Source organism: Chrysoperla carnea, chromosome 5, assembly GCF_905475395.1.
Source record: "Chrysoperla carnea chromosome 5, inChrCarn1.1, whole genome shotgun sequence".
Taxonomy (NCBI): domain Eukaryota; kingdom Metazoa; phylum Arthropoda; class Insecta; order Neuroptera; family Chrysopidae; genus Chrysoperla; species Chrysoperla carnea.
Window position 1 is genome coordinate 8,409,298 of NC_058341.1, and position 22,319 is coordinate 8,431,616.

General features: G+C 28.7%; 2 protein-coding genes across 2 annotated transcripts; one reads left to right on the forward strand and one right to left on the reverse strand.

The window, feature by feature from the left end:
- Nucleotides 1-1,628: 1,628 nt before the first annotated feature.
- Nucleotides 1,629-7,314, reverse strand: LOC123300596 (voltage-dependent anion-selective channel-like). The gene is made up of 5 exons (XM_044883193.1): nucleotides 7,182-7,314; nucleotides 5,491-5,646; nucleotides 2,621-3,012; nucleotides 2,348-2,556; nucleotides 1,629-2,199 (listed from the first exon to the last, which is right to left on the reverse strand). Exons 2-5 carry the CDS (start codon nucleotides 5,644-5,646, stop codon nucleotides 2,108-2,110), a joined length of 849 nt encoding a protein of 282 aa, XP_044739128.1. The 5' UTR covers nucleotides 7,182-7,314; the 3' UTR covers nucleotides 1,629-2,107.
- A 3,329-nt stretch (nucleotides 7,315-10,643) lies between these two features.
- LOC123300434 lies at nucleotides 10,644-18,477 on the forward strand. Its single transcript, XM_044883007.1, has 10 exons — nucleotides 10,644-10,898; nucleotides 11,523-12,081; nucleotides 12,365-12,942; nucleotides 13,041-13,281; nucleotides 14,776-14,865; nucleotides 16,357-16,777; nucleotides 16,975-17,277; nucleotides 17,532-17,802; nucleotides 17,881-18,111; nucleotides 18,170-18,477. Exons 1-10 carry the CDS (start codon nucleotides 10,766-10,768, stop codon nucleotides 18,475-18,477), a joined length of 3,135 nt encoding a protein of 1,044 aa, XP_044738942.1. The 5' UTR covers nucleotides 10,644-10,765.
- Nucleotides 18,478-22,319: the final 3,842 nt, after the last annotated feature.

Consider the following 22,319-nt stretch of genomic DNA (forward strand, 5'->3'; position numbering starts at 1 on the left):
CGGGTGATATATAGAAGATTTTGCATGTCTATGGATATTAAAGTATAAAAAAAAAATAATAATAATAGGAGGTGTGTCTTTAATATAAAATTATAAATGAGTAAGATATATAGATATTGTATTGAACTAAAAAGAGACAAAGTATATTAGTAATATCAGTGCTGGCAATACAACGGCATTAGAACCAAACAATACCAACCTAATAATTAAATTTATTTCTTACATATTCTCCTGTTACCAATTCTTATAAAATTTTAATAGATTTTGATATTGTAACCAAATTGTCCTATGTCAAAATGAACCTAATTTTTGATTGATGATAATCAAGGAGGTTTAAATCGAAAAAGATAAAAAATTTGATAACTTCTTTTGTATCGAACTATTGCAAAAACTTTTAAGCTAATTTTTACTCACAATGCTAGTTGCAAATCGATATGGTTCGTGGTTTTACAGATATCGACCCCATAGTCAATTAGGAATCCATTAAGTTGGCCCTTAAGGATTGAGTTTAATTAGTTTCATTATAATCGCAATCTGCGAATTATACTATCAATATAATATAATATTTATAATTTACTAAGTAGCCCCGTCAAAGTCGACAAGTAAAATTTACAAAATTTAAAAAACCTCCAACCATGCGGTTTTGTTTTATAGCTCTCCCGATTTCGCAGAGCTCATCGATTCTTTTTTAGTTGTTTCTATTATGAAATCCTTAACATAGTTAGGGAATTTGTGAATTATTAAATTGGAAAAATCAGGGAATTTTATTTAGGAAAAACAGTGACCATCATACAGACAAACAGGCACACACACATAGCTCAACACACACATAACTCACCCCTTTTTTGGTTTGGGGGTTAATAAATCGCATTACAATACTTACCTTTAAACATTATAAATTAATCACAGGTTTACTATTTCGAGGTATAAAAAAATAATCAAAATTAACATGATTTTCCAAATAAATTTATTGAGAAAGCATCAACAATTAAGACAATAATTGTTTCTTTTTTACAGATTTGTTTTTTTTTAATGTAAATAATGACTGTGCACAACAAATCGTTGTCTTCGTGATGGTAAAATTGATCTAAACGCTATTTTACTTAAGTTTTTCCAAGTAAAATTATTACACATACTGTTTTTCAAATTGTTTTCAATCCCATGCTTATTGTCCCTCTCGTAATCCATCACCCATACATTCATTGCAAACAATTACAAAAGCAATTCAATACAGGGATAAATTATAGAAATTGAACAAGTATGGAATTCAAACAATTTTCTTTAAGTTTTATTTTCGAACTATATACTAGAAACAATTTTCGAAATCGATATACAATCAAACTTATTGATAAAAGGGAAAAATTGTTTGAAGCACATTTATTATTAATAGAAGTGATTTTCTTGCTAAATTATTACACGTATCAATTGTTTTTTTAAATTTTCTGACATATTAAATGAAAATAAAAAAAATTATTTTAAAATTAGTTGATTTTTTTTTAAATTCCAGCATTTTTTTTTTTTAAATTAAAATAATTTTTTTTAAATAACATTTGATACACCGATAATTTGCTTTATTTTTTTTTAATATTTTATCTTATCTAGAGCAAACCTATTTTAATATATTTTCACTGGAATTATCTTTTGAATAAATATAGGAAAATTCATTTTGAAGAATGTTTTTAAACACGAATAAAATTCCCAAGAATTAAAACAATAAAAAAAACACGAAATTAAAAAAAATGGAGGTAAAAAATCTTCCAAAATGATTTTTGGGGGATGTTTTGATTTGCTAAATAGTAAATAAATCTTTTGGTTGAAATAATTATAACAAAAGAAGAAAAATTAATCGAAGAAAATATATTTACATTTACATAATATTAGTTTTCTAAACGCCATATTTGATTAAAACATTATAAAACTTGAGAATAATTCTAAATCTTGAAAATATTTACGCGTGGTGTGTGTAAAACATTCAACATTTATGGTTTTGGTTGCTTTTATTCAAAGTACCGTTGTTTACGACCATGATATCTATGGCAACCCTCTCCCCCACAGACAATAAAGAAAAGAAACTTAAAAGAAATTAACGCCATAAAAATCCAGCCTTTTAGGCTTCGATTTCTAATGCTACACCCACTTTATGTCCGCCACTGTTAAAGTTCTTGCCGTCGATTAATGCCGAAAGTGTTAAAAGAATTCCTGGAAAGAAATAAACGATTATTAATAATAATATAACGTTAATTATAAAAAAAAAATAATTTGACATTAACTAAGTTTTAACAGCCCCCTTTTTTTACTCGGGTGTTAAAAATTATCAATACATGAAATTTTTTGAATAAATACGTACCATCACGTAATTTCTGTTGATATCCTAAACCAATTTGACTGTGATTATTAACTTTAGCCCTTAAAGAAGCATTAGCATCCAAATTGTACTTGCATCCAATACCAAAACGTGTATTATTGCTGCCTGATGACCATGCTAATGTGATACCGGTTTCTAATGCATCATTCACTTTTTGGTAAACACTTCCACCAAACTCTTGACCATCATCGCTATAAATCAAATTTATTTTAAATTAATAATCAGATAAAATTTTAAATATTAAAAATAACTTACACGTTAGTGTGTAAAACAAAATCACCAGTACTGTAACCTAATGCGAAATTATTTTTTGTTAGTCTGCCTTTGTCTGTATCTAAAGCAGTTTGATAACCAGCAAGCCATCCTTGATGTCCAAGCACGACAGATGCTCCAACTACTGGACCATGTAAAGCAAGATCCATACATGATTCGAATGCAACTTTATCATGTTTGTATTCGGTTTTGAAATGTCCCGATTTAACACCGGTAAGTGGTGCGAAGGAACAGTCTACAGCAAGTCGTAATCCTTTCGCAAGTTGATCTTGGAGTGATATTTCAGTGGCTAAAGTATTGTCTGTATTCCATTTTTCTCTAAATGTTAGACCATATTCTGACACTTTGTATTTTGTTTCAAGTGTTCCAAAAACCTACGAACAAAGAAAAAAAGATTAAAATCATATTTCTCTAAATTAATATTCAAGTTTTTTGCAAGGAGTTTGAAGGTAGCCACATTATATCAACGTTATATTCTGCAGGACAACATCTTCTTTGTTAAATGATCAATACATATTTGAAACTTCGTGACTGGTCCTTCGTGGAAAGTACTTCGTTTTCAAATGAGCATAATAGCGCGTCATATTTAAGCTATCGATATGAAAAAACGTAGCAGGGAATTTGTCGGACACTAAGACCACTTGAGAACATAAATAATTACTAAAAAATTCAGAAAAAGTGAACTATTTATGTATTGAACAAAAATACAAAAGTACGGCGTGTTAGAGGTGGTAGAAAAGCTAATCAGTACATGCAGTATTTTTTGCCGGACAATATATTGTATTGTTTGATAATTATTAATTAGCCCGACAAATTTATAGCTTAAAATATGACGTTATCATGCTCATTTATTTGAAAACGCAGCACTCATGAAGGTTCAAGTATGTATTAATCAATTAACAAAAAGGGTACTGTCTCTCTCGCAAATTGTCATTCGCAGCTTCATGTCTAATACAAATGCAACAATGCATGGCCAAAAATTGCAAATGATTTCATATTTTTCTCATGACAACATGTTGAAATGATTAAATTGTTATAATTTTTTAAAATATGTTTATATCATTTAATTGACCCCTTAATTTATTAATTAATTGATTGATTTATTAATCTCTATAAAATTGTGTATTTGTTTCACATATTATGCTTATTAAAACAATTGATCAATCTTTTCATAATTTCGTTTCTCAGTAATTTCAAATGGGGGATTTTTTTGGATATACTTATAGATAAAGAAAAATTAGAATTAAGAACAGCGAAGTTTTATGTACGGCGATCAGATATAGTACTTTTATTTTCCCAAAGATGAAATGATATTCATATAATGCGAAAATTTCACATTTGATTGAAAAGTTTGTCAAAAATTACCTAATTCTCAATTATTTTTAAAAAGATGACACTTTTTAATTTGTTTTTTGATAAAACTAATTCAAATTAATACTTTTGAGCACCTTGTACATAACTTTTCCGTAACTGAAGAAAAATGATATCACTGCTAAAAAAAATGTCTATTTTCTAAATAAATTGTTGAGTGGAAGAAATTGCTCCTAAGGTCAAAGAGCAATGATAACAGATTCATAACAAATAAATTTTCTATTTAAAACTTGACAGCATATTCAAATGACGGATAATTGTTTACAAAATAATCTAATTTGATATCATGTAATCTATATCAGTTACAACCAGTTGATTAGAGAACGTTGATTCCAAGGTCATCCAGGTATACATCCCACAATTTTTTTTTATATTAGATTACAAATTATATAATAGATGTTTGTTTACATAGAGTCAAGAATACAATATAAATCCGCTCTCAAACCGGTTTTCTACACCAAAATCCTACCTTTGTATCTTTTGGATTATCCGAATTTGAGGCGAACTCAATTTTAGAAATATAACAACCATATTTTTCAGTGTCGAATTTCATTTGACATGATGTAACTACCTATATTTTAAGAATAATTCGGGAAAATTAATTATAATGAAAATTGAATTTCACATGCTCATACAATCAGTCAATTTTTTTAAAAATATGCTCTATTTACTTAACCGAAATATTAACACGTCTGAATTTTGGATATTTAATTTCTTATTGAAATAAGAGGGATGAAGTGCGTCTTGCAACCGAAAGTGGTTGCGTTAACTAACGAAGAATTCGCTCTGATAAAGCAACCTAATTTCAAGTGTGGCAAATAAAATTATTTTCTTGAATTATAAAACTTAATCATACTAAAATTACAGCCACACTAAAATGAATTGAATACGTTTTTTAAAATTATAAGAATAATTTTTAAAACAGTATCAGCAACGTGGAAAAAACATGGAAAATGGTTAAGATCAACGAATTAGCAGCATTTTTCTGTGAACGCGCACTATCTCAGGTGCCAGAAGTACTTCAACTCTACCTAATCTAAAATCCAGTCTCTTGAAATCAACTTTCGTGCTCTTACAGCAAAAGTTGGTAAGAACTGTCAAATATGTCACCTGATCTAAACCTGTAAAGTATATGCCATGAAGCATTTTTTTTATACCTCACACCCTTTTTGAGATCACCTTCCTTAAAGAGCAAAGTATCGACAAAAAAATTTGTTAAAATTTCTCTTACGCCCTTATATTACCCTTATTTAATTGGGAATTTAATGTTTATCTTTTACTTAGGATGAAGTTTTCTATTAACGCTAATTTTTTACTCCAAATTATCTTAACGTGAAATCCTCGCTAAACACACGATTGTGCCAATAAATCATTTTCGTAAAAGTGAATGTAATTTCTTTTATAATGGCCATTCAATTTTCACTTAGAAATAATAGGGGCTTCTAAATTGGGTACTAAAAATAAATAAAAATTATACATACTTTTCCAGTTTCTTGATTTGAAACACCACCAGAGTTGAATTCAACTCCTGATCCAGTTTTAGTTCTTAAGTCGAGTTTGATTAGACCAAAATGATATCCTCTGTTGAAAATATCAAGAGCTTGTTTTCCCAAATCATAATAAAGTGGTGGACCCATCTAGATAAAAAAGAAAATCGTAAAATATTTATTACAATAAAAAATGTTCAATGCCAAAATAATATACGTTTAAACTTTGCCAGGTATTTATAAAAAGTCTTTACTTATATAGAATAGATGCGCATATACAGAGTGATTAGAAAAAGAATATATTTCAGCTAATTTGAAGATACTGTGAATCGAGATTAAAAAATGAGAAAGGACCCCGAACCACTGTATTTGGAAAATGATTTTCAGTCAAATGTCGCCAGAATTTTACTGAAAATATTCCTGTCATTCTTAAAAAATGTCTCAATTGGCACAAATCTCACCAACAAGTCGTTTTCGAGATATTCCATGTCAAAGTTCTCGATTTTCATTGAATTTCAAGAGATTCTAAATCATATGCAATCGCATAGTTTACCCCTGAAATTCAATGAAAATCGGAAGCTTTAACATAGAATATATCGAAAACGATACGTTGGCGAGATTTGTACTCATTGAGACATTTGTTCAGCATGACAGGAAGAATATTTTCCCAAATTCTGGTCACATTTGATCGTAAGTGGTCCATTTTCCATATATATCGGCCACATTGACTTTTATGTACTGATTTGGATGAAAATCGTATATCGAACATTCTAACAACCCCACCCGCGACGCGATCGAAATTGGTGCCAGTATAGCCCTTCTGCAATTAAATCTGGTGGGCGAAACAGGCATCGTTCTGCTTTTAACCACGGACAAACTTTTTAAGATTTTTAGGGCGAAGAGAATTCACTCACTTCCCACTGATTTATAAGAGTGTCACGTCATAGATTTTGGAGTATTATCCTTTTTATTCAGAAAATTAACTAAAACTCATTGCTATTCATAATGTTTTTTTCAAGATTTTTGAATATTCGAATGTCATAGCAATCCTGGGAAAATATTGAAATTTTAAAGCCAAATATATAACATTTATTATTGAATAATTTATATAATTTGGGGCTATATATTATTGAGGCTGAAATTATGGAAGCATGTTCATGACTTTTGAAAATAGTTTCATTAATCGAAAAATATCGTATCGAATAGGTTTGGTTAATATTAATTTTCAATCAACAGCATATTTCCAACCGCATGTACATTTGTTCCAAATTAAATGAAATAAAAAATTTCTGTCAAAAGGTACATCGAATTATCAATCATCCTCTATATATATAGAAGATAAAATTTAACGAAGAGAGCTCTATAAATTTATCGATTAAAATTATAATTATGTCATACTAATACAATAAAAATTGCAAATCCGATTTTGCTTCCCTTACAAAATATCAATAATAATTTTTTTCTAAAAAAAAAAATATGATAATCGAATGAAGACGTCTTTAATTGGAAACGATCATCTTGAAAACGAATGAACATTTTCGGGTTATCAGGTGACTTGGAATTACCGGTAAATAATATTGTTCGATTTATTATCGAATATAAAACTTCAATTGCAATTGAAAAATGACATACGTCAATAGAAAAAAAAATTCCGATTTGTTATGAAAATGATGTAATTTACTTACTTTTTATAAATGTATTCGAAAGGAAATTTTTTTGATCTAAATTAAATTTGGGGAATCACACTTTTAGCAGAATTACGTACACTGCTGTAATCACTGAATGAAACTTTTCTTCTACGTAAGAGGTCCTTGCCTAAGTTAATCTCGATACCAAAATCGTTTTGTATTTATTAAATAATTGAATTTTTATATTTTTAATAAATTTACAATAATAAAATTTAATAATCTATTTTATAAATTATTCCAAAATACTTTCGATAATGTTTTTTCCTTTTTAGAAACTTTTAGTAATATTAAAATTTTAATCTCTTGTATATATCTCATATATGTTTAATTATTATTGACGCATATCCTCATTTTATTTTAAAATAAACCGCCAATTGTATAATTTTGTTAAATAAAATTTAAAAATAATAATAATTAGGGAAACCATACACTTTTTTTTTTAATTTCAGTAATTATTCACAATAGTTTTATTTTTTTAATACCTTAATTTCTATTTTAAGTATTTGATTATATAATAGGAGTTCCTAACAAATTGTACAAGGTGATTACCGTAAAATTATACAAGTGTTTACTTGAAAAAGATATAAGCAAAATTAAGTTTCCCTTATCATCACTATCTTTTTTATCTTTATACTTCCCTTAAACCAACCGCAAATGGTGCTACGTATCTGATATTCGGCTAATCTAATACTCTTGCCACCAATATAATCAGATAATGAATCAAAGTCGATCGTAAAGGGTGCTACGCATCTGATATTCGGCTAATCTAGTACTTTTGTCACCAATAGAAGCAGATAATTAATCAAAATAAACTGAATAGGCAATTTGGTGTTAGGAACACTTAACCAGTCCAGTCCATTTTCAACACCCCCAGATTGAATAATAGGCCCAGATGATTATTGCCGCAGTCGGTTAAGACACAAAACTACCGTTATTGTTTGCCAATAAGCTTGTATAAATTGGCATATGTAATACTTATATGTGACACACCCGGTATAAGATAATCTATTCATCAATTCAATTTATAATAAAATTGTTTATATTTTTAAAACTTATTTCGATTTAACATAGGTGGAACTAACGATTTCAATACAAATTTTCTCTTCCCTAGTTTTCATACATACAGCCTTTGATTTGCTTAGATGGGAAATGACACCATAAAATTATACCTATGCATTTTTTTTGCTTCAGCCGGGCACAATTCTTTGAATTAAATTAAGGGATTATTCAGTTTTCCCAAATATATTTCGAATGTAGGAAACTTTCGCTATCTTCAATCATCATGTCTATAAACGCAGTAGACCTTGCAAAGTTACATCAGTGATCCGCGAGTAAAAAGATATGGAGCATGAAAAGCATTATATTAGGTGCGTTTGGCCGAACTGACCGCTCGGTTAGTTTACAGAAATTCTCCATGTTATTAGCACCCCATGTATGGAATAACTTTGGCAGAAAGTGTATTAAAGTTATTAAAATGGTTTGAACTACTGGTTATAAATGCATTTTTTCTTATTTTGCATATTTTCGAAGGTATATTTACAGTTTTTTTCTTGGAAACGCATAAATAAAAGCTTCAATTTGATCAAAAATTCAAAAGTTTTATTTTTTTATAAATAAAAATTTAACATACCCATTCTTTGGCTTCCTCTTCACCTTCAGGAACATTTTGAACTTCGACTAATTTAGGTAGCTTTGTAGGTGTTGGTTTATTTCGTGTAAGAATTATTTCCTCTTGTAAAGTTGTCGGAGTTTTTGCAGATTGTTTTCGAGATTGATTATATGTTTTTCCGAAAAAATAATCTTCTGATATAGTGTCCATTCTACATCCCGTTTTGCAAATGTATACAAATTATAATAAACTTAGGTAAAAATATAGGATTTTGCAATTAAATAATATTTTTATGACATTTTAGAAAAAAATATTCCTGGTATAAATAAATAGCTGTACTTATTTTTGTGAATTTTGAATTAATTTTGTTTTCAATTTTTTTTTTTCGTTTAGCCTCCTATATTCCCAACAATAAATTTTACATTGTCGGGTTTACGAAATTTTTTTATATAAATGTCAATAAACAACATAACAATTTTTTACAAGAAACTTCCAAGGAATTTGGGACATAACTTTCTAGGAATAAGGAATAATTTCACGCTAAATTCTATAACTTATCGAAATTGAGTTATTATAAGGAGTTTGAAAAGAATCGCCTCATTTGTTTCAGACTAATTGTGTAGGTTCACATACTTACGCTAGGTTCTTCAATTTCCCACAAGTATTTGTCGCGGATTAGAAACATTTTCGAAATACCGTACTTTATAATTTACAGAAAATAGCCTGTTTTTTCCTATCCGTGCGACATCTTCCAAATTCCTTTATGAAATTTCATGATTTACCCCTCATATTCATTCTTATCGGTGCTGGCTATTGACATTAAATAGACTCACGGTCTAAAAACGAACCGCTTAGGGAAAAAAAGGAACATTTAATTCTGTTCATTACGTAATTTGCATTTCATATCTGTAATGTAATTGCCTATAAATAAAAATAAAGTAACATAATTACTCTAGCCTACTTTTAGCCATACATACCGCGCTATACACTACGAGGAATTCTTCACGAGTCGAGCTAGTATGTCTAACTTTTACAGCCGATTCTGAATATATCTCAGGCATGCAATCGAAAATTCTAAAAATAACTTTATATGACAAAAACTAGAATAAATAAAAATTGCTTGAAATGTTATAATATTGTTAAGAGACGAATTAAGAATTTTTTTGCCTACACGCAGTTCAAAATTTGATACCCCAAAGGAAATAAGTTACGATTATTATTGGCCATATGCAAAGGGAAAATTTTAAAATAAACATTAAATAAATTTCTTATTGAAATAAATTTTCAATTGCCAAAAACGAACTTATTTTAAAATTACCAGTATTGGGTTTTTTAGGGAAACAATTTTTTATATTCTAGCATTATTCGATTCGAATTTCGAATTGAAACTATTAAAAAATTTGAATTATTAGAAAATTAGATTCGAATAGTGAAATCAAATTGGGAAAACATTATTCGCAAACTGATATTATTTCGAAAAATGTTTGATGTATAGTAATCGATATTAAATATTAATAATTAAAAAAAATGGGATCATAATATTTGGCCTCGTAAATTATTTAAAACGTAATATTTTTTTATTTGGGAGCGATTCAATAAAAAGCAATAATAATAATTGTATTGTGATTTTGTAAGAATTTCTCGATTCTTTCATAAACAAGTAAATAAGTTTTAAAAATAGAAATTTCCGAAAGTGATTTTTGAACTAACTCACCATACCGCAACAATACAAATAAAATCAAAATAAATAGGTTCTAAAAATAGTCTAGACTAAAGTTAAATATACATTTGCCAAACAGAACACTCAAGATGTTTCGAGAACGAAAGTATTCACTGTATAAAATAACGCTTGCAAAATTCTCAATGGCAGTAAATAAAAAACATTTGATTGAGACAAATCAAAAAAAAAAACTTAAAACTTTAAAACTTAAAATTGTTTTTTTGAAAAATTGTTGAATTTGCTTGTGTAAAAATGGGCGGTGATACTAAATGTTATAAAGTTTGTAAAAATGAAAAAGTTGGACGTTACGCTGTAGCTACGAAAGCTCTGAAAGCGGGAGATGTAATTTTAACAGAAAGTCCATTTGCAGTCGGTCCAAAAGTAGGTAGGTATTCATCAATTGTGTTTTTTGTTGAATTGTGGTAATGATTTTTCGATTACTGACCTTTCGCAAAAATATTTTGTGTTTATGTATTAATTTCGCTTAAAGTTATGATAGGAATTATAAGAGTTTGAGAATATATGAAATTATCGAATTATTTGTTAATTAATTGAATTATTAAATTCGAGTTTCGACTGAGTAACATATTCGGAATTTCTTTATGATTATTTTGCAACTAATCATTTATTTACTTTTTATATTAAAATTGAATTGTTTGAAAATAATTTGTATTTGCCGAAAAAAATTCGAATTTTTTCGAATATTTCTTATACACCGTTAATAATTTCAAAACTTTTTACCACTTAGGAAAAAACAGGCTAGAGAAATAATTTTAAGATTTAATTTTGTTTATTTAGCAATTTGTATATCATAACTGTAATAAAATTGCCTATAAATAAAAAGAAAGTAAATTACTCACTAAATATTATTTCTCTATCCTATTTTTAGAACACTTTAAAACAATTCAAAAATTAATAGATATCCAATTAAAAACAGGATATTAAAATAACTACCTCTTTTAATTTCTTGTATACAGCATAATTTTCATTCTTGCTCGTAAATTTTCAGATTCCCCACCAATTTGTCTAGGATGTTACGCCTATGTTGATGGATTAACATTATGTTCCAAATGTAAATGGCCAGTATGTCGTACAGAATGTGAAAACATTGCCCAACATGCCAATGGTGAATGTAAAATATTCAGCAAAGCTGGTGTTGAATGGCAAAAACCTGAAGATATTTCATTACCAGATCCACAATTTGATTGTATAACACCACTTCGAGTACTGCTAGCTAAACAAGAACATCCAAAACAATGGGATGAAGAAGTCGGAGTAATGATGTCACATAACGAGAAACGTCAGCAAGGACCATACTGGGAAGCAGAACGTGTAAATGTTGTTCAATTTTTACGGGAACGTTGTAAATTGGGCGAACAATTTAGTGAAGATTTAATTCATCAAGTTTGTGGAATTTTGGAAGTGAATGCATACGAGGCACGATCTGTTAGTGAGACAAATGTACGGGCATTGTATCCACAATTAGGAATTATTTCACATTCATGTGTTCCAAATACTGCACATTCAATTTTGGCTGGACCTACACAAGATCCTTCTCAAGATTTCAAGTAAGTTTCAAATTTTAAAAACTTATTGGTTTCCGAAAGAGAGGTATGAAGGGATATTTGCCTTCTCGGCTAGCAAAGCATATTAACCCCCTGTCACGAGCCCTCAGGCGCGAGGTTACAAAAGAGCGACGTGACAAAGAGGGTTCGGAAAGACATTATTTCTTCGTTATCTGGCCGGGAAATATAAGTTACAAATAATTTCAACTAGAAGTCTAAACTTGCCTTGGTGCTCGTATTACCTTAAGTAGATTACTTAACAATTTTATTTTCTTAAATTTTCCAGAGTAATTGTTCGAGCATCCGTTCCAATTGAAAATGGCAACGAACTATTTTCATGTTACACATATGTACTATCACCAACAATTATTCGACGTGAAACACTTGCCGAAACAAAATATTTCGATTGCACATGTTCCAGATGTTTAGATCCAACCGAATTAGGCACACATGTTGGATCTCTCAAGTGTACCAAATGTGATAATGGACTTGTAATATCAACACAACCAACAGATTCAAGTGCAATTTGGAAATGTACACATTGTGAGTTCCAAACACGCGGTGAAGCTGTTAAGAAAGCATTGTTAATGATGCAAACTGAATTGGATGCATGTGATGAGTATGGTTTATCACCGCAAGCGATTGAAATGCGAGAACAATTGGCCAAGAAGTATCGTTCGATTTTACATCCACGGCATTATATTCATACATCAATTCGGCAAGCGTTAACGCAGTTATATGGACGCGCTGAAGGTTATATGTTGGATGATTTACCGGATTTGGTACTTGAACGGAAAATTGAGTTGTGCCAACAAATTTTACAAGTTTTGGATAAAATCGAACCTGGTTATACACGATTAAGAGGTAAGTTATTTTATTATCCTGTCTCCATTCACCTTAAGTATTTAAGGTAGTTCAAATTTAAATAAAAAGCTTGATTTTTTTTTATGAATTTGTTTCAGGTATGACTCTATACGAGCTTCATGCACCCATAATATACCTTGCAAAAAGTCAATATCAATATGGAACAATTGATACAGAACAATTACGAAAGAAGCTAAATGAAGCTGCTCAAATTTTAGAGGAATCAGCCACAATATTATGTCTGGAGGATCCCAATAGTCCTGAAGGTGCATTAGGTCTTGGTGCCAAAGATATGTTACAACAATTCCGTGATAACATGGAAATGATGATTGCTTCATTGTAAAAATGTGATTAATTTTTTTATTTATTGTATTTATTTTTTAATAGTTAGAGAATTCCTGGGATATTACCCATTTTTGTGACATGTAGAGAGGTCATGGATGAACAGTTAATTAGCAGTCCTGGACAAAGTAATAACCGTGTTATTGGAATCTATATTCTAAAAAGAAAGATTTTTTTGCAGACAAATATGGGTACATTCCCAGAAAATAGATTTGAAAATTTTAGAAATTAAGCAAAAAATCAAAAGTATTATTTATTTAAGAGTTTTTTTTTTGTAAACAATACGAATGTAATATTTGTATTTTATATGTAAAATTTGTATATTATAATAAAATTTTTATAAAAAATTTGATAATTATTTAAATACTCTATATATACTGAAATTTATTGAGATTACGAAATACTATTAGAGAAAAATTATTTCCCCTTCGGCCCAAAACTTTCGCTCATTAACGAAATTGCTTTTTCAAATGCCAAGAGCAATACAGACACCAAATCGGACTATGATCCAATTTTAGATCAATCAATTTTTAAAGATTTTTGATAGTTAAGTAATCTAAATATTTTTTGCACTAATATTCAGTATAGTATTGGTGATAGGCGAGATCTTGATTACTGAAATTTCCACAACTAGACCATTTGAACTAATACCATTCATAATTTGAATATCTCAGACAATGCCACAACTAAATTATTTGCATCCAGAATATTTGGATGAATAGCTTTGATCCCATTAATCTTGTAAAATCGAATATTGACACAGGCAAATGTATCCTCTATTGCCCTTGACAACTTTTGGCTATAGCATTTTTAGCGTATTTTCTTTCGATTAAATGCAATATATTGACATCTTTTTAAGTCGCATTTCCTCCCAAAGCAAACATTTTTCGAAAAAATGTTTTAAACAAAAATTGTTAGGTTTTTTATGAGAATCAACTTTCTAACTTAAAGTGTTATTGTATCTTTTAACGGATTTAAATTTTCTATTAAAGAAGCCCCAAGAACTAGGCCCAATCTGATATCAGAAAATGATATTCCCCATCAAACTCTGCAACTTTTGTTTAACTTATTTTTTGATTGGTGAACTACAGAACAAGATATTTAGATGTATAAATTAAAATGACCCACTCTGTAGAGTTAAATGTATAGAGATTTTCATATCGCAGTTTGAAAATGGTTTATTTATATACTTCACATAAAAATAAAACATTGAACAACGAAATATAATGAACTGAGTCTGAATATTCGCATATAATTTATAAAAATATAGCTTCTACACCTCCCATCCATACCTAACTATACAAATTAAAAACATATCACTCAGTAAAGTTAATTTATTACATGTGTATAATATCAATTAATTTCATGTGTGTTTTATAATAATAATAATGATTATATTTTTAATGAAAGTAGAGGAGTAGCTTCATAATTTTTTAAACAATAATATTTATTATTTAATAAAAAATTTTATTATTAATATTACAATAAAAGTTTTAATTACCTGGTATATCGAAGTATGAATGATCAAAGTGATAAAAAAATGTTACCTTATCAAATCAAACATAGTGAAATTCTTGGGCGGTTAGTTTTCATATTTTTATTTGCGTTGATTATATAATCTAAATAATTTTAATTTCATAAAAAAATAAAGCACGTGGTTTAAGTATTTGTATATTTTATTGTAAGTGATGATTATTAAATATAAGCCGGCTTTATTTTAAGAACAATTTAATCACTTGTTAGAACTAGTGATAATACTATTTACTATGGATTATAAGTGTAATTATTATAAAGATCTGGGAGCTGGTAACTAATTATAAGGAGCTGGTAGCAAATTATAAGCAGAATATTAAGTATTTCAAGACTTATAAAACATATATTGTTAACGAAATAATATAATGTTATTTTGTTCATTTGATTAGGTATATTCTCAAGGTCCCAAATACCAATGTTATCAAATATATAGGGTGAACCATTTAAATCTGTTATGGCTAATATCTCGTTTTGTAGCTACAACCAATCAAAAACTAACAAACAAAGGTTTTGTGCTTCATAAGTCGATTAATTTGGCGGTCAGATGAATCGAGGTACCAGCGAAAATCTCTCCAAAATATAGGGTTTCATATAAAGTTTTCGGGCGATATCATAGAAAATATTCGACTAATGGTCAAATGAACCCGATTTTTGTATTTTTTTTAAGATAATTGTGACTCAAAAAACTCAAAAATCGTTGTACATCATAATTCGGTTCATTTGACGACCAGATGAATAGTTCTCGAGATACCAGCGAAAATCTCTCCAAAATATAGGGTTTCATACAGGGTTTTCGGGCGATATCATAAAAAATATTCGATTAATCGTCAAATGAACCCGATTTTTGTATTTTTTGGGTCAAAATTACTTTATAAACTAAGTTTCATCAAAATCTAAAACGAAAAATTTTTCCCGATTTTTTCGGTTTTTTTTAAAGGGGTACCCCTTAAGAAAATTTCAAAAAATCGAGAAAATTTTTTTGTTTCCAATTTCGTTAAAACTCAGTATATAAGCTAATTTTGACCCAAAAAATTCAAAAATCGTGTTTATTTACTATAAATCCAAATAGTTTCGGAGATAGAGCCCGAAATTGGTGTGATATGAGCGGTATCTTAAAAACTATTCGCCCTATCGTTAAATGAATGCAATTTTTGAATTTTTTGGGTCAAAATTACTTTATAAACTAAGTTTCATCAAAATCTAAGAAGAAAAATTTTTTCCGATTTTTTCGATTTTTTTTGAAGGGGTACCCCTTAAGAAAATTTCAAAAAATCGAGAAAATTTTGTTGTCTCCAATTTCGTTAAAACTCACTACATAAGGTAAGTTTGACCCAAAAATTACAAAAATCGGATTAGTTTGATGATTGGAATCATAGTTTTTAAGATATCGCCCAAAATTCCATACGAAGATCGCTTTTTTGGATCGATTTTAGACCATTTTCGAAATTACACATAGCATGAGATATAGTAAAATAAAAACCAGTTGCCTTTCGCGTTTCATACAAATAGTTATTAATAGATCAATATAATTCTTTTCAGATATTTGGTAACGACCAAAGAATTAAAAGCTGGTGAACCGATAATCATTGAAACACCTCTAGTAATTGGACCCAGAGTGGACAGTTCACCGATATGTTTAAACTGTTACAGATCATTATTCGGATTAAAACCATATTTTTGTCCAAATTGTAAATTAATACCAATATGTGATTCGAATTGTAAACTTGTAAATTCATTATTAGGACATTCTCAACTTGAATGTAATGCATTTAAGGCTGTATCAAATTTAGTACATCCAAAAAATATTCTAGAAAATTTACAAATCATATTACCATTTCGATGTCTATTATTGAAGGATAATAACATTGAATTATGGAATGAATTTATGAAATTGGAAAGTCATCTCGAAAAACGCCGAAATACAGCAATATGGGTTAATTATGAACATAAAATAATAAAGGTAACTAAAGGAATTTTTTTGGTATAATCTTCAGCCCTCGGGGATCATTTTTGGGCCAGTAAGTTTTGGTTGGTGGCGATTAGGGGGTCTAAGAGTTCAGAACTCCCACGAATCGAGTGAACCTGGGATCTTGCCCACAGAAAACAATGTTGTATGAATTTCTTAAATTGAAATAAAATTTGATTGTCTCTTTTCAGTTTTTACGCGAATGGAATTTAATAAATGAAGATGTACCAGATGACTTAATTCAGAAAATAATGAGCATAGTCGATGTGAATTGTTTTGAAGCTCGAATTCCACGATTAAATGATTTTGGTGATATGCTAGTCACTAGCGACGATTGTGTTAGAGCTTTATACTTAAAAGGAGCACTGATGACACACGATTGTGTATCAAATACTCATGTCTCGATCGATGATCAATTTAATTTATCTGTACGATGTAGTGTAGACTTAAAACCGGATCAATCAGTTTATTTTAATTATACTAATGTACTAATGGTAAGATATATTTATGTGGAAATTCTATTTGATATTTTCCTAACTACGACCTTATAATCATTCAAAGATTGTTGCCCATCACTTACCTATATCTTCTTCTTTGTTTATTTTAAACGTTCTTATTTTGCGTACTTCTAAAGGATTTTCAAAAACCAACTTCACTTTTCTGCCCGTAAAGTGAGAATTCTTTACCTGAAGTGATAAAAAAAAAATTTAGTCAACATGCCTATTAATTTTATTATATTTTTGTTTAGGGAACATTCGAAAGACAAGAACATCTACGTGAAGGGAAATATTTTGAATGTAGTTGTGATCGTTGTTCGGATCCAACCGAATTAGGAACTCATTTAAGTTCAGTTTTATGCACAAAATGTAAAACGGGTTATGTAAATCCTATGGATACGAGTTACTCAAAACGATATACATCTAAATTAAATTGGAAATGTGCAAATTGTGAAAAATTATACTGTGGAAATTTGGTACGGACAACAATGGATGAGGCTAAAAATCAATTTGAAAATATAGGTGAGTTTTTCAGTGAAAATCAACGGAATAGATTTACGAACTGAATCATTTTGAGAGAGAAAACATTTTATTTTTCAGACAAATCAGACTATAAACAGATTGAAACATTTTTAAATAAAATATCAAAAACTTTACCAAAAGAAAATTTCATAATTATTGACGTCAAACAGAGTTTAATAGCTGCATATAGAGATGTTTTACGTCGTGACATTAAACCATCCAAACATGTGTTACAAAGAAAATTAGAATTATGTCATGATTTGTTACCATTGTTGAGTAAAATCGAACCAGGAATTTCTAGACTAAAAGGTAATTTTCGTAGTTTAAAAACCTTAATTGAAATTTTGATCGAATATTTTCTTTCTAGGTATAACTTTATACGAAATGCACGTACCATTAGTAATTCTTTCGAATAGGGAATATGAAAATGGTGATATTACAGCTGATGTATTACTATCGAAATTAATCGAAGCTGATCAGATGATTCGTGATGCGATTCGTTTGTTGTTGTATGAACCAAAATCTTCACCAGAAGGTCGTTTGGCACGTCAAGCATTTGACGAGTTACGTATGTTAGGTGAAAGTATTGCAAGTGTGAAACAAATTGTTCATTTTAATAGTTTGAATAAAGATAACAATAAACTGAAGAAAAACAGAAGAAAACACAATAAATAATTAAGTAATTTATAATTTTCTGATTTTATTTTAATTTAATGAAACGTGTTATTTAAAAAAATAAAATGTTTACGTTTTTTTGTTGTTGTGATTTCCAAAAGTAAATGTAGTCAAGCCCGGATTAATCCATGCCGGGCCCATAGACAAAGGAATCCTCCGGAACCCCCAGGCAATGTGACAATCAGATACTCGGCGTCCTTCCCGTAAAAATTTGGCTTTTTGTCTTTTGACTTTTTCCTGAGGCCCCCTAGGCCTACTGGTTAATCCGTCGCTGGCTGTGGATGGAGACTTCAAAATCCGCAGTTCAATATTATGTACGCATTCTTAGGGTTATCGAGTTATTCATGGCTGTTCAGATATAAATGGGTTTTACATTGAATGATTAAAAAATTGCATGTTAACTGAAACAATTTTATTTAAAACTAATTTATAAATGTCACACCAAAAAAAAATTTTCTTTCGTATTAATTAAAAATATATAGCATGAAAAATCACAAAAGACAAATAAAACAACTAATTGCCATTAATAATATAACAACGAAAATACAACCATATAAAAAATATAATTAATTTATTTCACTCAATCAAAATAAAAATGGAATTTTCACATGTACTAATTTACAAAAAATTTTGGTCATAAGCGAAAAAAAGATAATTTTTTATAATCCTATTATATTTTTATTTCATGTAGGACTTTGATTTGTGTAATACTTCTAAATAGCACCGTAAGAGACGACATTAAATTGTTTTAAATTATCAAAAACAAATTTTTAAAACAGAGCGAATACATTTTCAACTCAACATATCAAAATAATGTCCTCCAAACATCATATCAAAATCCTTTTATCCAAAATCAATATGTGCACAAGTGGCATCCAAATTTAATATGACATTCTGAACACAGCTTGTAGAGGCTTTGAAAAACCACTTTTGGACAGCTCTCACTGTGTTTTTTCACAGATTTTTTCGGTAACACGAGTACGCTAAGAATAACTAATCTGTCTGTGGCCAGTTAAGTTGCATTCAAGAACATTTCAAGATATTCCCGGGTTATTTTAGAGAGGCCAACTTTGGGAACTTCAAAACATTTAAACTTGGATTCAACTTTGTAAACATTAGATCTTTTTTAACAACTATTGTATGACCCTTTTTAAATTTGTTTTAATATTGCAACATATTCTTACACTTCTTTTAAATATATTGAACATTAATTAGTAATTAATGTTCCTAAATTGATTAATTAATAAATAGCAGATATAATATTTTTTTGTTTAATAATTATTCTAGACAAAAATACTTTTTTTTATATACATACAATTTACTATAAAACGTGATAAAAATTATCACATTTTTCGTATCAAAAGTTAAAAACGTGTGTATTTTCAATTTTTTTATTTCATTGTCAATACAATTCGAAAGGTATAAAAAAGGTTTGGATAAAATTTCAACTTGAAAATCGCTGTTTACTTACACGATTGGCGAATTTAGGCTAACGCTTAAATTAAGACATTTGTTATAGATTAACTCGCTTCGCTGAATAATTCCAATTTTTTTCTAAAATAATACATGAAAATAATGTAAAAAATGAAATCTTGTGGTACTTTCTTTTCCGGTTAGTACTCCTTTTTAACCACCCCCCGCCCCGCTATGGGTGTGTGTCTGTCTGTCTATCTGTGACATCGTAGCTCTAAAATGGGTGAATCGATTTGAATGCGAGTTTTTTTTATTAAGAGGTAATTTGATCGAGAGTTTTCCTATGTTTCAAGAAAATCGGTTTAGTTTGTAGAGAGCTACCAGGAAAAAACCGCATTTGGGTTTTTTATATTTTGTAAATTTCACTTGTCAATATCTTAAACTAATTTCATCCCAATAATGAAAAAAATTAATTGAATAAATTCCAAATCTACCCAAGTTAATTTAACCAACTTTACCTGTGGAATTTGATTAAGCAATTTTGGAATTTTAAAACTATAAACAATGATCTAAAAGTTGAAAAATTATCCAAAATCATTAGAAAAATAATTACAAAAAATTCTACTAATCATCAACCTTAGTAACGTTTATATGTTTTATCAGTTTCAATTCAATTTAGTTATCCCACAGGCCTGATGGAAAGTTTAAAAATAATAACAAAATGAAACTTGTAAGCACATTTTGGAAGACTAATATGTCCTATGGTTTAAAAAGATTTTATATTTTTATAAAAAATATAGGCCTTAAAATTAGGTAAACCTTGTAAATAGAGATCGGGCAACGATTTTGTTCACAGTATTACAGCTCGATTCGGATTTTTTTGCCTGATATTACGCAAAGAAGAATCCATACGAAAATGAAGAATCCATATTTTCATATACGTAAGAAAATCCATGAAAATAAACGGTTTTTAATGATAACAGCAAATGTGGTCGGATTTAAATCTAAGAACGTGACAAATATTATCGCTTAAACATCAAGGAGCTGAGGATTATATCGAAGAGCGCGTATAAAAATGTGAAATACTGGGAAAAACACTGGTACCATGAAAGTTTGTAGATTTATTTGATATTTTTATAGGCTTAGGCTTCTTAGGCAATTTTTCATCAAATAATACGTTTCTAATTACCCAGATGTTTTTAAAGGGGAAATAAAACTGTAAACAATGTAATTGCCGATTTTAGACCATTAAAAAAATGATATTCCTCAATAAAATAAGTAGAGGCTGCCCTTAATTGAATTTTAACTTTTCAAAATAAAATCATATAAACTGTTGACAACGAGGTAGACGATATAATTTTTAAAAATAAACTAAGATCTGATTCTAATTGTTTCATTTAAATTCGAGTTGAACTGTATTCGCATTGTTCATCTTGAAGACTATTTCCATTTAATTTTTGTAAATATTATTTATTTCAAATAGTAAAAGCAACTATACATACTTGTTATTCTGACGTTAAAAATACAGCTTAAAATTTTATTTAAATTGATGAATTTTATGAGTGATACGAAAAAATTTTTGTTTGAATAGATTTTTATTAGTTCCAAGAGTATTTTTAGTTAACACTTGGAAATAATTTGTTTTGTTTGTTTTAGTTAACCTGAAATTAGTAGGAACTGGCTTTAAAATTTAATTAAAAAGTATCAAAAATAAATTAAATATTTATTGTTGGTAACTGAATTTAAAAAGATTAATTTTGAAGAAAATTCATCCCTGAAATATTCTGTAGTTTTAAGCGATTACATCCACTTTTGAAACCGCGCCCAAAATGTTAAATTTACATTATTACTATCAATATTTAATGAAGGATTCATTTTATTTTGTTCCATATTTATAAATAGCTTAAAATAATCGCATTCAGCAAGTTGCGCAGCAACTATGTTTCCTGATTACGATTATTTTGTGTTCTAAAATTATAAAATGATTAACACATTTTAATAATTTCTTGAAGATTATCGTGGTGTAATTGCTTAAAATTTTTCTTGGCAAAAAGAGCATTCTTCACAATTTTTGTATCTTTAGTTCAATTTCCAAGTACAAAAAAAGCTTGAATACACAACTATTAAAATGTTTGGACAATATTGTATTTAAGTAACTAACTATAATCTTTCATTTAGATAACACTGCAATATTAACTAATACCTGAATTTGTTTTCATTAAAACAAGGAAAAATAGAAATTCAATCCAGAGAAACTATTTAAAAAAAATAAGCAACTGATAAATCTTCTCAATTATTTTCAAGGTTAACGCGCGTATACATAAATTTATTCAAAGCGTTTCATTAAAGCTGTGACACAATGAGTTTGTGTCACTAATTTTTTTTTATTGAAAAACTTTGTTTAATCATAATATTTAGGAACATTGGTC

Coding starts and splice junctions, on each gene's coding strand:
- LOC123300596 (XM_044883193.1), bottom strand. CDS start 5,646: ATGGGTCCACCACTTTATTATGATTTGGGAAAACAAGCTCTTGATATT. Junction 3,013..5,490: donor CAAATCAAGAAACTGGAAAA/GTATGTATAATT, acceptor CTTTGTTCGTAG/GTTTTTGGAACACTTGAAAC. Junction 2,200..2,347: donor TCAACAGAAATTACGTGATG/GTACGTATTTAT, acceptor ATTTCTTTCCAG/GAATTCTTTTAACACTTTCG.
- LOC123300434 (XM_044883007.1), top strand. CDS start 10,766: ATGGGCGGTGATACTAAATGTTATAAAGTTTGTAAAAATGAAAAAGTT. Junction 13,282..14,775: donor GAAATGATGATTGCTTCATT/GTAAAAATGTGA, acceptor TTACAATAAAAG/TTTTAATTACCTGGTATATC. Junction 14,866..16,356: donor CATAGTGAAATTCTTGGGCG/GTTAGTTTTCAT, acceptor AATTCTTTTCAG/ATATTTGGTAACGACCAAAG.